This window comes from Martes martes (assembly GCF_963455335.1).
Source record: "Martes martes genome assembly, chromosome: 6".
In the NCBI taxonomy this organism is placed as follows: domain Eukaryota; kingdom Metazoa; phylum Chordata; class Mammalia; order Carnivora; family Mustelidae; genus Martes; species Martes martes.
In genome coordinates this window covers 138,692,747-138,709,901 of record NC_137893.1, presented here as the reverse complement: position 1 = coordinate 138,709,901, position 17,155 = coordinate 138,692,747, and the positions used below count along the sequence as shown (strand labels likewise).

At 45.6% G+C, this 17,155-nt stretch overlaps 1 protein-coding gene across 2 annotated transcripts in view; it reads left to right on the top strand.

The window, feature by feature from the left end:
* Positions 1-17,155, top strand: part of KIF13A (kinesin family member 13A) — a 199,194-nt gene that overhangs the window by 116,275 nt on the left and 65,764 nt on the right. For both annotated transcript variants that reach the window (XM_080806364.1, XM_080806363.1), the window contains exons 5-9: positions 1,018-1,110; positions 1,950-2,130; positions 4,727-4,814; positions 6,245-6,379; positions 7,180-7,292. In XM_080806364.1, coding sequence (XP_080662490.1) covers positions 1,018-1,110; positions 1,950-2,130; positions 4,727-4,814; positions 6,245-6,379; positions 7,180-7,292 — 610 coding nt within the window. The remainder of the gene's footprint in view (positions 1-1,017; positions 1,111-1,949; positions 2,131-4,726; positions 4,815-6,244; positions 6,380-7,179; positions 7,293-17,155) is intronic.

The window sequence follows — 17,155 nt, the reverse complement described above, 5'->3', positions numbered from 1 at the left end:
AAGCATCTTGTGCTAGGCCTGGGGATTACAAAGATAAACAGATTATAGTCTCTGACATTAATCGTGGGTTCTCATTCCAGGGAGGGAAGAGGAACCAAAACCAGTAGTTTTGGCAAATACTGTAATTGTGAAGGTTCGGGACTATGAGAGCACAGAGGAAGGAGAATACCATTTTAATTCTCTTAATGATGGGGAGTGAATATGAGAAAGTCAGGAATTTCAAAGGGTAGTAAATGCCACCTTAACTGTTTAAAAAGATTTTCACACCTGGGGCGCCTGGGTGGCTCTGTCGGTTGGGTGTCCGACTCCTGATCTCAGCTCAGGTCTTGATCTCAGGGTGTTGGGTTTGGACCCTGCATTGGGTGTGGAGCCTACTTTAAAAAGAAGAAAAAAAAAAAGATTTTCACTGCTTTCCTCTTCAGGCTGATGCTATGGGCTGTATGGTACATCACTCCAGAATTGCAGTGAGCTGTAGACAGGCTCACGGAGAAGAACTTGTCCTCGAACCCAGCCTGGGAACACAGCGGGGAGGTGCCTGTGCTCCACACACATCACCTCCGCCAGTGGCGAACGGTTTCTCAACCCTTGGCATTCACTGAGCATTGTGCTAGGTGCTTACATGTACCCAAGACGTGTCCGACAACGTTCTTGTGTGTTGCAAGCTCAGAATGCAGATGGGGAGATAAGACCATTTACACTTAATGATATTTTAATACCAGTGCATGAGAAGAACTAAACAGAATTTAAACGATTCTTCTCTATGGCCCCCTGACGATGGAAAGGAAACTTAAATGCCTAGAGAAGTGTCTGGGAGAGAGAGGATGGGTGGAACCGTGACCTGATCCAGGAACTGAGCTCTGAACACCTCGCCGTATGCATAATAGGCACGCAGCACTCTTTTAACATCCTTGGATTGAAAGAATACTGTTACTAACTGGGACTCAGTTATTAATGCAAATATGTCGAGAAAAATCTTTCTTTTCTTCAGTAGTTTTTAATTTTTTGTTTGGTTTTTAGGTCAAGAAGTGGTTTTCAAGTGCCTTGGGGAAGGAATTCTTGAAAAAGCCTTTCAGGGGTATAATGCTTGTATTTTCGCATATGGACAGACAGGTAAGTGGCTGCTTTTGTTTACAGTCAATGACATTAAATGTGCATTTCTTAAAGTCTAGAAATAGAAAACACTGGGAAGTGACAGAAACACACTTCTGACTTTGTGGGTTTCACTGAATTAGATGATCAAAAGTAACCCTCTTTTTGAAGGTTCAACGATTTTGATAATTGAGTAATTGAGCAAAGCTAGTTTCAGACTATTAAGTGTCATTTTCCTAAATTATAGTTTTAACCTATATTTGAACTAGAAAAATAATTACCGGTTTCCCAGTATTAAAGGTTATAGTAAAAAGCCATAGAACAGCTCTTGGTATCATCCCATGCAGTGGACCGACCCTGGGACACAGGCATACTGATGGATTATCAAAACGGGACTGTGGGGCACGTGCTGGGAACGTGCAGAGCAGAAGCTCGCTGGGGGCTCAGCTGTTAACCGCAGCTTCAGCGAGAAAGTTAGAATAAGTCCCACCAGTACTGCCTGTTGTCCCATCCCAGGACAGCTACGAGACTCAGACAACAGAAAACGTATCAAAGCATTTCCACAAACATTAAATATTTGGGGGGTTAAGTACTGTCCATGTTCCTCGACAGCGTATCGTTAACATTCACTATACATCCTCTTCACGAGTCTGTATTCACGGTGGTTCTGTTAGTAGGCATCCCTCCGTCAAGCTGGAGGCCATGAACGTTGCAGATAGAACGGCAGCCCTGCTGTCCGGCGGCGTGGGCTTGAGGGCTGGGTTGGCCGCTTCTGCTCTGTGGCCCTGGCGGGGTCGTGGGGAGGCGTTACGTTTCACTCCCTCAGTTGTACTCCTGCCTTTCTGCTTGGCCTTCTGCAGGTTCAGGAAAATCCTTCTCCATGATGGGCAGTGCTGAGCAGCTGGGCCTCATTCCAAGGCTCTGCTGTGCTTTATTTAAAAGGATCTCTCTAGAGCAAAATGAGTCACAGACCTTTAAAGTCGAAGTGTCCTATATGGAAATTTATAATGAGAAAGTTCGGGATCTTTTGGACCCCAAAGGGTAAGTTAGTGGTTGAAATTAAGCTTGTCGTGGGAGTAATCATTGTAAATAACCCTTACATGCAAACTGCAAGTGAATATATGTACTCGGTTACGGCTGTGCTTTCAGTTCATTCACTGAGAAGCCCTCTGCTTCTCGAGCCTGCGGCTATACCCAAGACATGCAGCTTATCCTATATTCATGTATAAAGTTGCTTGCATAGGCCATTTAAAAAGATGTTTTTACTATCGGTGTTATTTTTGGTACCGTGGCTTGTTCATAAAAATTGAGTTAAGAAGGACGCAGTGGTCCTCCGATTCATACTGGAAGGCAGCAGCTGTAAATCGGAGGTGAGTATTAGAAGGGTTGAAACCGACAAGCCTGGAAGAGCATCCTCTTCCTGGGCTGTGCACTTGAATCACGTCGGGGGCTTTTGAAGGATACGCTGGCCTGAGCCCCACCCATAGAAACCATGATTCCGTGGACCCAAGGGGAATCCCAGGCATGGGTGTTTTTTAAAAACTAGGTGATAAAAACCAGTTGAGTTTGATTCATAGAGGGAGAAGGCCATTTACTTATTTTTTAATTAAAAAAATTTTTGCCGATTTCAAAATAATACATAAAGAAAATTTAGAGGATAGGCGTTGTGTAAGAAGAAATAAAAATGACCAATAATCCCAGTACTCAAAAGTAACCATTGTTAGTACTTTGGTGCATTGTGATCCTGTGTTTCAAGTCTGTGGAGGGATGTGTGTGTTGAGGTCGTTCTCAAAATACAGTTCAGCATCCTGAATTATTTTTAAACACTTTTAGCACCTGTGTAATCAAGGGTATCATCATAAGATCAGAATTGTGGGTGACAAGGAAATAAACCAGTCGGGGGAAATGCTTACATTGACTTTAAAGTTATTAACTATTTGCCTATGAAAGAATATTTATAATACATGTAAGATACAAAGAATAATAAAATTGTCCTACTTACCATTTTGCTTAATAAATGGAACATGTCCAATATTTTTGAAGCCCTGTCTGATTCTCTTGGATTCCATTCCATTCCCTACCCCTCCCCAAGGTAATCACAATGATGAATTTTATGTTTCTCATTACCTTCATCCTCCTTAGAGCTTACACAGAATTTTGCACAGTTCTAAATTTTGTGTAAGGGACATCATAGTATATAAGTGCTTTGTTGACTTGCTGTTTTCCTCTTGATGATTCATTCATCCTGATGTATGAAGTAACAATGCATTCATTTTTACTGCTGCTTGGTGCTTTGTTGTATGATTTTATTCTCATCTATCTCATCTCCTGTCACTTGTGTGGTTTCCGCTTTCTACGGCTACAGTGCTGCTCTGAGCATTCTTGCACAGTTCTCTGCGTGTGCAAATGTAGGAGTTCCTAGGGAATTACATCTGGGGTGGATTTGTGGGCAACAAGGTACTGAGTCTTTGGCTTTAGGAGGTCCTGCCAGACTGTCTTCCAAAGGACTCGTACCAGTTTACAGCATCCCTGCAGCGTACAGGAACGCCCTGTGTTAGACAGCATCACAAGCACCTGACACTGTGCTGGGTTAACTTTCTCTGGCTCCAGAAGAGCATGCAGGAGGAGTTTCTGGTTGTGCCGGCCGAGTGTGTAGAGTCTCAGACCCGTGTGCACCCCGCTAGCTCTCTTGAAGATGGGCACTTGATCTGCCCCCGTTTGGAATGCACGGAATTGCTCATTGTCACATTGAATTCTTCATCCATAAAGGCAGGAAAACCTACTTTGTCGGTTCCCTTGAGATTTAAGTGGGATAACTGAAAAGTTCTTAGGAGCAGTGCCACGACTTTGGGAAGTGCTCGGTGATTCTGAGTTCCCTTTGTCCACACTCTAGTGACGCCAGACATTGATAGTTGATTTGAAAGGTGATTAGTAGCTGATGCAGTGGAAAAGGTGACAGATGTAATATGCTCATAATATATATAGATTTGCTTTTAGTCTCAATTATCTGTTGATAAGCTTTAAACCAGGTCTGTCATTCAGAAATTCAAAAAAGTCTTAAAGTCTTCATTCGCAGAGCCAAAATAGCAGTAACTGCAGACAACTGTTCTACTTTCTGTATAAAATTGTCAGCATAGAAGAGCATAAATCAATTCAGCCTTAAAAAAGCAAATTAAAACACTTTAATATTGTCCACTGCTTGATCAAAACTTTAAGACATGATTTACTGAAACTGAGGGTGTGCTTATATGTGAAATCGTCTTAAGGTTAAATTCAATTCTGCATGTTCTTTGCTTGCTTGCTTTCTTCCTTCCTTCCTTTCTTTTTTTTCCTCCAATGTAAAAACTGAAGTTCTTCAACTAAAGCAAGCCTAGTGAGCCTACCCTCGAATTCTGTGTGCTGGCTGTTTAGTTTGGGAGTAGAGATAGAATTTTTTAAATAGTAAGTTACTTTAAATAGAAATCAGAGTATAAAAGACATTCCTCATAAGGAATGCTGTTTTCCTAATCCAAATAAAGTAGCTTTTAGAATATTTTTTGATCATTAAAAAAATTGCAACGTTAGTTTCTGAGTACCTAAAAAGAAAGAAAAGCTTTTCAGTTTGGTCTGATTCATTCCTTTTTTCTTCCTACCAAAGGAATAGACAGTCTCTTAAAGTTCGAGAGCATAAAGTTTTGGGACCATATGTAGATGGTTTATCCCAACTGGCCGTCACTAGTTTTGAGGTAAGTGTCAATTAAAAACTGGCAATAAATTGAAACGTGTAGGTAATGTTGAGCGTATTTTCATGTGAGTGCTTTCTAGCATATTGGTACCATGCGTGGTCTCAGAAACCCAGTAGCAACACACTCCACACAGAAAGAAAGGGCTTCGACCTGCTTTGTTGTGAAGGAGTGACAGTGTGGCCGAGAGGCTCGGTAGTGTGAATTGCCGAGTATTTTCTTTCGTGCCACCTTGTTGAAACTCTGCTCCCCAAGATTGTCAGTGGTGTCCTTCTAGAGAAACCCGGAAACACACAAACAGTGTTGGGCAATTCATTCATTCCCTTCCCGCTGACAGGGTCTCCTGTGCTCATTTCCATTACCCTTCAGTCTTCTGGTTCTATTTTTCTGAATCGCTCCTCTCCCCATTGACTGACCCGTCTCCTCCTCCAGCTCCTTGACTTGTACGCCCCCTTACATCCCGACTTGACGTTCTAGCCTTCCTTCTACCGTCACTGCTTCGGAAACCCCTAAAACAGCCCGCTCTGTGTTGCTGGAGAATCCCCACCCAAGAGTGCGCAAAGGCATCCTCTGCCTGGTCATGCTGTCCCAGGCGTGTGGCCGTCCCACCATCCCCTCAGACTGATGAAAATTAATCTGTGAGCTAACTCCCCCCAGCCACTTAGATGAAGACATTTTTAGTATCGCTCAGATGAGAAACGGTACAGCCATCACTTGAAAAGCACCCAGATTCTGAAATGAAGGGAAACCTCTCGGGGTCAAGGTGCTGAATCGGGTGTGTGGTTCACAGCTCAGTGTGGTCAGCTCCCTGTTCCTCTCACCCTGTCACTTACTAGTAAGAGCCACCCCTGCCCTGTCTCTTGCTAGATGTGGGTAAAGTTACTTGAGGTCCATGAACGTTCGTGTTCTGTGGCTAACAATAGGGGAATACTTCTTTTATAAAGTTCATGCATCTAACATTGTGTAAGAGCCCATGGGTTCCAGGTGTTTGAAGATGAATAAGCGTTCCCTGTCGCTGGAGGGCCATGGTGTTGGCCAAGGGGGCCACGTCAACAAGCCGTCCGTGGCTCTGCAGAGTCATTAAGCACAGGAGAGTTAGAGTCACATAAGGTCACTGTTGTGACTGAGTGTCTGGAGTGCTCCCTGAACATTAGCTCTTTTCCCCCCTAGGAAGTTGCAAAGGGAAAAAAGAGGTGCTAACCAGAAAAAGGGGACAATTGCGGGGTGGCCAGAATGGGGGGAACATTTCCTGTTCTAGAAGGTGGTGAGAGGTGGAGGCTCAGCCCTTGCCCCGTGGAAGACAGTCAGGGAGGCGGTCCTTATGGAAGGGCAGTGCCAGGCGCGTCCTGGGATGGTCATTACGCCGCGCACTGGTGGGCAGGGCTGTGTTTCTGTGTTTGCGCTTCTAATGTGTTCTTCTGCCTCGCCTCTAGGATATTGAGTCATTGATGTCTGAGGGAAATAAGTCTCGGACGGTCGCTGCGACCAACATGAATGAGGAAAGCAGCCGCTCCCATGCTGTGTTCAACATCATAATCACACAGACACTTTATGACCTGCAGTCTGGGGTAAGAGCCTGGGGACAGCCTTCGGGGGCAGGAAAGGAACGCACACGTCCCGCAGGGCTGGAGGGCTTTATGGTTGGATTCCGTGGCTGGGAATTTCATGCTGGCTTTGCTGCTTACTAGATAAGCTACTTTACTTAAATTGTTCCACTTATGAGGTCTTCCTTTATATATAACTTTAAAAAAGAATTGCATTTCTTGTGTAAACTCCATGAACAGCAGTGATGTCACCATACAGCTTTTAATATGTATCCTTTCATCCTGAAATTCCTCTAAAAACGACTGAGTCTGCCTCATAGCCGTTAAGGGCTATTAGAGAGGAAACCACAACACTTAGCCTAGAAAACACTTTTTTCAAAAGAAGAGGATTTTGACCTAAATATGCAGGAATCCTCATGTGTTTCCTCAAAGGCACAGAAAATCTCTGGCTTCCTGACCGGATCCCGGAAAGCTGAGTACGCCTGCTCCCCAGCGACTTGCAAACACTGTATTCCCGCACCAGTTCAAAATTGACTGTGATGGGTGCCTGGCTGGTTCAGGTGCAGACAAGCATGTGACTCTTAATCTCAGGGGTTATGAGTTCGAGCCCCACATTAGGTGCAGAGATGACTTGAATGAATAAAACTTTAAAAAAAGTAAAAATTTAAAAAAAAAAATTGACCGTGACATTGTGAGTCCCCATGGCTCCACCCCTGTTGTGGGGGCAGGGCTACTCGGCTGCCCTCGGTTACGGTGCAGGCGTCGGCGTAGATGTGTGCATTTGCCCTCACGTGTGTTGTTTCTCTCTTGTTCCCTGCAACCAGAACTCGGGAGAGAAGGTCAGTAAGGTCAGCCTGGTGGACCTGGCAGGTAGCGAGAGAGTGTCCAAAACAGGAGCCGCAGGAGAGCGTCTCAAAGAAGGCAGCAACATTAACAAGTAAGGTGGCCGGTGGGACTTGGGGGTCCCACCGCAGCCTCACACCCAGCTTCCCAGGTGTCCGGCTGTGTCCAGGGTGGGGTGGGGGGCGGGGCTCGGGGGCGCCAGAAGGGAACGGGTGGTGCTGGTGGCAAGTGCTTCCGAGTCTGTGTAGCTTTAGTAAACGGGGTTGAAGAAAACCAACAGCCCTGCCTCTCCTGAAATGCATGAGGTTTATTTGCGTGAAGCTGTGCATTGCAGCCTCGTGCGTGTCATCATCATGTCTCATGTGGTCTTAGGGAAAGGCCAGTCACAGCCTTGTCCATCAAATTGTATCTTAGATGAGCCCGAGGAGCTGCCTCTGAAAAGCAGACCTGCTTTGTATCCCTTTGTACCGCTGATACTGCTTCAACATCAGCGCCTGGCAAAACTTAACAGTCGTCCCATAGCTGCCACACTGAAATCTCAGGGTTTGCCTTGGGAGCCTGCGGTGTGCCCTGTGCTGTCCTAGGGGCTGGAAGAGAGCAGGGTGGTGCAGGGTGTGTAGGAGTTCGCCAGGCAGACAAAGGAGACGCAGGTGTCCGGCACAGACAAGTGGAGGGCTTGTTCTTTTCCGTAATGCGGTACCCCGGGATGGCTCCTGCCGGGCAAGAGGGGTGTTTGTTTTGCTGCTCAAAAGGGAGCAGAGTTTGCATTTAAGAGTGTGCACTCCTGTCCGACTGACAGAGTTTCGTCCTTGCCTTCACATCTCTGTGCTTTCTTCTTCTCATCTGTAAATGGGGGTCCTAGCAGTCCCTACTTCGCAGACTCGCTGGAGCGTACATGCCCGGGACGCACTTCGAACAGTGCCTGGCCCGTCTTGTGTGCACTGAATCAATACTGTTTGCGGTAGCTGGTATTTTTATAATGTGTACAAATAGCGTAATCATCATCATCATTCCAAGTTGAGCAGAAAGTAGTTGAGTTTGTATTTGTAACATTTCTCTCTCGAGACATAATAACTTGGGTTTCGTTTAGGACAGAGGGTGACAAAAGGCAGTCGACGCAGGAACCCGTTTGTGCGGCTTGCCCTTTAAAATGACGCGAGCACGTTATAATTTTAGTGTGCTGAAGTTTAAAATTCGAAGGAAAATATCACCCCCTCTATCAGCTGGACAGAGCGGCACTCGCTGCAGAGACGGCTGCTTTAGGGAGTTAATCTTGCGGTCATCCTGTCTCCTGCTCTCATAACAAAGGGTTTGGCTGTATTTCATGACTAAGCACTGTAGGAGCCCAGGCTGGCACCGCAGCTCTGCGTTCCACAGTGGACTCGAGGGCGGGGATGGGAAAGCAGAAGTGGGGTATGAGGGAGCAGGTATCAACGGACAGATCGTCACCCGTCCCGGAGATTTGTTTACTGGTGCTCCGCCACGCTAGCCCTTCGCCTTCTGGCCGGGCTTGTGGGAAAACACTAGAAGTTCTGTGCCGAGGATTTGTGAGAACGTCGGGCATGGCTGGCTGTGATGTGTAATGCTCGCTAACTTCTGCTGACCTCTTAGTGTGTTCGGGCGAGGTTCTGAATGGTGCATATGTAGTCACTCATCTGATCCGCACACCAGCCTTGGGCGGTGGGGCAGGGGGAGTCTGTTACCCCTGTTTTACAGAAGAGGAGACCAGGACAGAGAGGGATTAAATAATGTGCCCCAAGTGTCAGAGCTCTAAGTGTGGGTCTGGATTTGGCCGCAGGCAGTCTGGCTCCAGAGCCCCGAGGAGTACGTGGGGTGACCATGTGTTCTGTTTGCCTGCAAGAGTTCCACCTCATACTTTGGTCCCCGAGTCACGTTAGTAGCGCCCTCTTCAGTTTGGGCACTGAATTACATATGGTCCCAAACTGGAGTGCCTCCAGGCCACATAATAACATGATTTACATCCCCGGCAACACACTCTCTTCCATAATGCCCTACTGAATTGAGTGGAATGCTCTTAGCATCCTGCTGTCTTTCCTTATTTATACACTGGGTTTTTCACAAATGCATCTGTGGATTTCCTGCTACTAGTCATTGAGAGCTGATCCTCATTGTGGGGGTTCTTTATAGTTACCCGAGCGCTTTCATATGCATTGTTTCATGCGAGGCTCCTAGTAGGTATTTTTATCTCTGTTTATAGATGAGGGAACTAACGCTTGAAGACATTCAAGTAATATGAATAAAGGCTGAGCTGACCTTTATTATGTGCTGTGTGTTTGGCACTGCAGTCAATGCTAGGGATGCAAGAGGAATTCAGATATTCTTGTAGACACTACTGCCTCCCCACCGCCCCCACCCGATCCTAATTCCCAAAACTTGTGCATAGGTGACCGCGCAAGACAGAGAACTTGGCAGATGTGATGAATTAAGGTTCTGAGAAGAGGAGATGATCCGGGTGAGCCTCCTGTAAAAACAAACCTCCTGAAAAGTGAAGGAGGGAGGCAGGAGGGCCAGTGCCGATCAGTGACGTGGGGGTGAAGAAGCCTTCACCTTCCATTTCGTGTTTGACAGTGAAGGAAGGGACCACGAGCCAAGGCACACAGGCAGCTTGTAGGAGCTGGAACAGGCGAGGCAACAGTCCCACTCCTAGGGCTTCCAGAAGGAACGCAGCCCCGCGGACACCCTCATGGCCCAGTGAGACACGTGCTGGACTCCCGGCCTTGCAGAGCTATAATAGCTGTGATAGCTTCGTGTTAGGGTTACTTGTCACAGCCTGATGGCTGCCCTTGAGGAGCACATAGTTTAGGACAACAGGAGGTCATGTCACTTGAAAAAATGAAAGGAAGGAGGATTTTTTTTCTTCGACCAGACAACTCTGAGAGATCCTACATCAGCCAACGCTGAAGCATGGAACTGTTGTTTGTATGACACCTTTACCAGCCTGTGGATGTTTGCTGAGTTGGCCTTGTGCTTTTCCCCCCCAAAAAAAACTGGCTCCAAGGGAACGGAGATGCCCCAGGTCCTTTTCCACTGTGCCTTAGTCCAGGGCTGTTTTCTTCACCCCCACACACCTCTCTGGTCTCCCTCGGCAGGTGCCTATGCCCCAGGAGCCCCCTCTGGACCCAGGTGTCCAGCCTGTCTTCCAGGTTCTCACTGTGGTCGTGGGGACGTAGCAACTGCATGAACAGGACATCTCGCCATTACATGGTTCCCTGACGTCTGCAGAGCCGTCTGGGAGACCTTCATGGAAACTGGCCCTCTGTCCCTTACCGGCCATTCCAAAATCCAGAACGCTCTGAAAACCAGCCGCTTTTCTTTCTTTCTTCACAGCTTACATGTTGGTAGAGCCTCCCCTGAACTCTCGTGAGGCTGTCTCTAGCTTTTGTCTGTGTTTATAGTCTCTGTTTACTCAAGTAGCGTGGCCATTTGTAAGTTTAGCTGTAGAAATGCAAATGGATGTTATTACGGGCTGCTGTCCCAGATCTGCCTGTGGTCATGTATAATGCATGCACTGCACTTCCTGAAATTCAAAATATTCTGCATTTCCACAGCCAGGATTTCAGGCGAGAGGCGCACACCTGCCCATCTTTGATCCGTGTAGCCGATGTGTGTTGAGCACTAGGTGCGCATGAGAGCACGGGGAGGAGTCGATGGGACTCTGGCCTTGGGAAGGTCCAGATCCAGTGGGGAAGGATTGAGGGGAGTATGACTACATTAAGCGCCGTGGAAGCTTGCCCAGAGGGGGGCAGTGGGAACACGGGGACAGCGCAGCTGGAAGGCTCAGGGAGGGCTTCCCAGAGGAGATGCTGGAATTTCTTCGTTACAGAAACTAGCTGCGTGACCTCTGGGTGCCTCTGTTTTGTCACCTGTAAAACATGGCTGAGCAAGGCGACTATGGGCATTAAATTAGTTACTATTAGTAAGTGCGTAGCATGTAGTGAGCTCTGTGTCAGTGTATACTAACCAAGTAAAATAAATAGTAAATTGAAAGGGGCTGCCTGATGGCACCACAAATGGCTTTTTAAGCCTTAAAATCGGTGCCCCTTTGAGTGCTAAAATTAAAGAAATCTCTGACACATGTCCTACGCTTTCTGTCGGCCTCCTGTTTGGGCTTCTCTTGATGGAACATAGTAATCCTCTTACGCAGACTGGTCAGGGACTTCACACAGACATTAGTGTCTGCTTAATGGGCTCCGGACTGAGGAGCTTCGTCTCTCCTTAAGCTCTTAAGAGCGTTAAAGCACACATTATTCCTTTATTTGGAGAGCTAAGGCGTGGCGTGGCTGCACCGCCACGGCCTGTTCCCGGAGCGGGAGGAGTAGGTCTGTAGACCATCCTCGCAGGGGAACACATCCGAAAACTCCGTCTGTCGCTCCACCTGTCTGCTGAGGATGGAGAGAGGAAGTCTGTCCCCGCGGCTGGAGGCCAGCGGGCTCGCTTCTCGGAGTGCTCGTTCACATCATGGGATGCTCGCTGAAACCCCTGGGAATGTCACTGAAAAAGGTTCTGTCTTATTCTCAGTAATGGCCAGTTACTAAGTGCAAACAGTGCTCCTCTAATGAGTATCATTCCTGGTCTCAGTTCCATTTCAATCACTGTGGCTGATTATAAAGTGTATATTAAACATTTCCCCAAAGGGGTTCTACTCCACATTTGTTCTACGGATGCAAATATATGTTCTTCTTAGTATTCTGTCCAATAACTTATGTGACAATGTAGTAAAGTATAAGCATAGTATTTCTAATGTGTCATGTGTCTCGTTCCTCCTTTTTCTCTTCTTGAGTACTTCCCAGGACTCTTAATCATTTTTTCTTGGAAATCTCACTTAAATGGGTATTGCCTGCGTAACCAAATGTGAACTTGTACCTGGAAAGAGTAAAAATGGCCCAATTCTGTCCATTATTCAAGGGCTGGTAGGGGTCCTTATCAGTGTACCACTTACCCATTGCAGGGTCCACATCTGTGGGGAAAAAATCTGAATAGACATCTTTGCATTTAACGTGAGAGACATACAAAGGACAGAGCAAAAATCTTGGGAGGCAGTGGTCACACGTTTTGGGGCATGTGGCATTGTGACTTCAGGGTTTCTCAAAGCATTTTTGGGAAATCCTAGTTCCTCAAGTGGCTCAGGGAGGAAAAAGACCCTTGGACAAATAATTTTGAGAAAGGCCACTTAAAAAAGCCTCCCCTCAGAGACGCATGAATCCCGTATAACTTGAACTTACTCCCGAACTTATTTGATGACAGAATTCTAGATATTACATCTCCTAAAATCTGCAGAATAAATATTCAAGAGAACTCGTTTTTGGAAATGTTCGTGTGTATTTGTTTTCACCATGGCACTTGAAACGGAGATGAGACTGGGAATGGTACTTGCTACACATTGCACTTTATTGGACTTGAGTGACTCGCATCGGCCACCAAAAATCGGTGGGGAGTGGGACGAGTCCTTCCTCTCCTGCCATAGGATGGGACTGTCCTTGCCCCTGGTTTGCCACACATATTCTTTGCATTTTCCCTTTACTGTTAAGAGTGAAGACTTACCGGGGAAAAGTACTAACTCAAGTCCACTAAACTCATCATCTTTCAACTTTCTTTAAAAGCAAAGGATTGCATTTTTCTGTAAGCGACAGCTGTAGTGACGACCAAAATGATGGATTGCTTTTCCTCACTTAAAAGAAGTCCAAGGGCTGGTACAATGCCTCAAAAATGCCGCCAGGCACCCAGCTGAATGCACCTTAGTGTGTGTTCACGTTGTCCTCATGACCTCAAGATGACTCTATCATTCCAAGCATTGTAGCCTTATCTGTGTTCCACACTAGAGGGGGAAAGGAAGGGCAAAGGACCACTGGCTTCTGGCTTATGTCTACGGAATATGTACCTTTTCCACCAGAACAATAGCTTTCTTGGAAGCCCCACCCAGTAATGTCACCCTGCATCTCATTGGCCAGAGCTGTGTTTCATGGCTTTGCACAGCTGCAGAGGACTCTGCAAAGTGGAGTTTTTAGCCCAGCATAAGCCTCCCAGTAGAATCAGGGCTCTGTTAGCAAGTAAAAAAGGCAGAGGGGATACCATTTCCCTTTTTCTCTCAAACATCCACAGAGAGTACCAAAGCCAGCATCGAATCAGTCCTTTTTAGAAAGAGAACCATGTAATGTTCTTCAGCGTACTCTAGACTCAGTTTTACTCAGCAGATACTGACTGACTGATTTCTGCAAGCCAGGCACAGTAATAATGGTACGATCTGGAATGGTCTCCGCTCTCAAAGCAATCAAACCCTTAAGTAGAAAGAGATAGAGAAATACACATTTAGGGAACTCTAGCAAAGTTTAATAACTCCTGCACTTAGGACCTTAGACAAAGATCACTAGAAGATAGGTAAAATAATATATTTGAAAGCCATCCCGGAGAGTACAGATAACTGACATCACATCATATCCACTCCTAAGGGAAGGAATCTGGTGCGTAGGGTTTCAAGGGAAACTATGGAGGTTGGGGGAAGGTGCAGAAAAGGAAAAAAAAAATAGTTATGTCCATATTTTTCTCATTGATTGTACTTATTGGGGCTGCTTTTATTTTGTTATTGAGCGTCCTAGTTTTCTTAACTTTCTTCTTAATGTCAAATTCTCTGTTGTTATAGTAGGTAGGTAGATTTTTAAAATTTCAGTGTTAAAACGTGGCTGTCTGTTCATAAACGTTATCCCCTAGCCTAATCCTTCTGTCCTCCCCATTTACTCCGTGCCCACCACCCCAGCCCAAGAACTTGCCCAAAGGTTAGGAGCTGCCTTACTATCTCCACCTCCCTTAGGTTCAGGGAAGGAGCTGTACTTTGGTAGAACAGAAAGGTTCCCGGGACAATTTTTTCAGCCCCTCAGATGGGCAGACAGCCCCACCCTGTCCTGGAAACCTGTGAGCTGCCCATTTGCCTCCAGCATGAGAAGACAGCAGTCGCGGGATCCATAATTTGTGATTTCGTTATATTCTTAAGCTCCCTAGGAATGAAGTTATGTTAAAATACGTAAACCCCCTGTTCAGTTTTCACACGCAGTTTCTGAGATTCCGCAAGCCAAGCCCCTGGATCACTGCTCCCGGGTGGGAGGTCGCAGGGAGGGGTGGGCATGGCTCCCTGGTCACTGGGTGACGTGGTTATCTCCCACCCACCGGGGAAGTCTCCTCACCCTGCAGTTTTATTCTTTTTGTTGCAAGGGGACAGCAAGTTGAGACAGAGGCCTTGTCTTGAACGTGTGCGCACGATCAGGTAAAAGGCGTCCACTAGTGATAAGCTTCCCTAAATGGTTAAGTTACAGAACACGAAATGCAGGAAACAGAGTCACGTGACCAAGCCTGGCCAGCCCCAGAGTCACGTGATCATGTCTGCCCTGCCCCGCCCCTCCCCTGTGGCTCACGTGCTGGACGTGGTGACGTGGTGGACGTGCTGAGGGGATGTCCTGACGCAGCGTGCACGTGGTGTCGTGGGCCGTGATGATGCTCTGCTGCCCTTTCTCTTTTTCTCTTAAAGCCCTCATTTAATTTTTTGTGTGTCTTGCTTAGGAGTGCCAGGAACTCTCCCTTTTTACTCCTCGCCCTATCGAATTAGAAACTAGGAGCGGTTGCCACCAGACAAAGTCAGATCTTGTCTCCTCAGTGATGAAAAATACATGACCAGCCCAGAATGGGTTTGCACATAAAGGGCACTGTTTACTCGAGAATTGCTAGTATTGACCTTGGAGTCATGGAGCTTTTTATAGTCTGTATCAATTAAAGTGATTTCTAATGTTTTTAAGTACTAAAAACTGATAGAGTTCGAAGAATTGTTTTCACCTGAAAATTTTATTTCAGGAGTTGCAAAATGTGAACAATGCCCTATATTCTATAAGCGGAAATGTGATTTTGCCTTAACATTGAATTCCTATTTTCTTCTATTTCATATATATCATGTGCTACTTTCTTACTTTTTAAATATAATTTTATTTCATCATAAGTGTACTCTTTAGTTCCCATGCCACCAACCCCCTCCCCACTGGTGACCATCAATTTGTTCTCTAGAGTTAAAAGTTTGGTTATTGGTTTGTCTGTCTGTCTCTCTCTATGTCTTTTTTTTCCCCTTTGCTCATCTTGTTTCCTGAATTCCACATATGAGTGAAATCGTATGGCATTCATATTTCTTTGAATTATTTCGCTTCACATTATACTCTCTAGTTCTATCCATGATGTTGGAACTGGCATGGTTTCGTTTCTTTTTTATGGCTGAGTAATATTCCATTGTGTATATATTCTTTGTATCCATTTATCTGGATAAATGGGCTGGATAAATTGGGCTACTTCCATAATTTGGCTATTATAAATAATACTGTGATAAACATGGGGGTGCATGTGGATTTTGGGGATAAATATCCATTAGGGTAATTACTGGGTAGTAGGATAGTTCTGTTTTATTTTATTTTATTTTTTTGAGGAACCTCCCTACTGTTTTCCACAGTGGTTGCACCAGTTTGCATTCCCACCAACTCTGTGAGAGCCTTCCTTTTTCTCCACATCCTCACCAATGCTTGTTTCTTGACTTTTAGCCATTCTGATAGGTGTGAGGTGATACCTCATTGTAGTTTTGATTTGCATTTCCTTGAAGATGACTGATGCTGAGCATCTTTTCATGTGTCTGTTGGCCGTCTGTGTGTCTTCAGAGAAATGTCTTTTCATGTCTTCTGCCCATTTTTAATTGGATTATTTGTCTTTGGGTGTTGTTTTGGCTCCTTATTGGATATGTCATTTGCGACTCTATTCTTATATTCAGTAGGTTGCCTTTTAGTTTTGTTGACTGTTTCCTTCTTTGTGCAGAAACTTTTCATTTTGATGTAGTCTGAATAGTTTATTTTTGCCATTTTCTTTCTTAAGTTTGTTACCTTCGGGAGGACTGATGGAGTGATTGAACTTGAATTTTTTTTAAACAACTATATTAAGAAATAGTTAACATACACATCCTTTACCATTTTAAAATGTACAGTTTAGCAGTTTTATTATGTTCAGAGTGTATAACCATTGCACAATCTAATTTGAAAACATTTTCATCATCCCCAAAGTAAGCTTGTGTCCATGTCATTCCCCAGTCATACCACCCCCAGCCCTGGACAACCACTACCTTCATCTCTACAGATTGCAGCTCTTCTGGGTATTTCGTATGAATGGCATCAGTAGATGGCTGTATTAGTTTCCCAGTGTGGTAACAGATTACCACAAACTGGGTGCCTTACAACAATAGAAAGTTCTGGAAGCCACAAATCCAAAATCAAGGAACTGGCCTGGTTTGTTCCTTCTTGGGGCTCAGAGGGAAAATCTGTTTCATGCCTCTCTCCTACCTTCTAGTGGTTGCTGAAGCTCCTTGACCTTCCTTGGTTTGTAGATGCATTGCTCCCATCTCTGCCTCTCTTTTCACGTGGCCTCTCCCCTGTTGCCTGGATGTCTTCTTCACGTGGCCTTCTTATAAGGCACCAGTCGTTAGATTACAGCCCTCCTTCAGCCAGTATGATCTCATCTTAACTAATTACATCTGCAGGGATCCTGTTTTCAAATAAGAATACATCTGAGGGGCGCCTGGGTGGCTCAGTGGGCTAAGCCTCTGCCTTCGGCTCAGGTCATGATCTCAGGGTCCTGGGATCAAGGCCCGCATCAGGCTCTCTGCTCAGCAGGGAGCTTGCTTCCCCCTCTCTCTCTGCCTGCCTCTCCGCCTACTTGTGATATCTCTCTCTCTCTCTCTGAAATAAATAAATAAAATCTTAAAAAAAAAAATACATCTGAGGTTCTGCTGAACATGAATTTTGGGTAGACACTCTTCAACCCAGGACATTGGCCTTTGGTGTTTGGCTTCTTTCACTTACCAGCATTTTTCAGGGTTTATTCATGTTGTAGGTTATATCAGAATCCTCTCTTGTGGCTGAATAATAT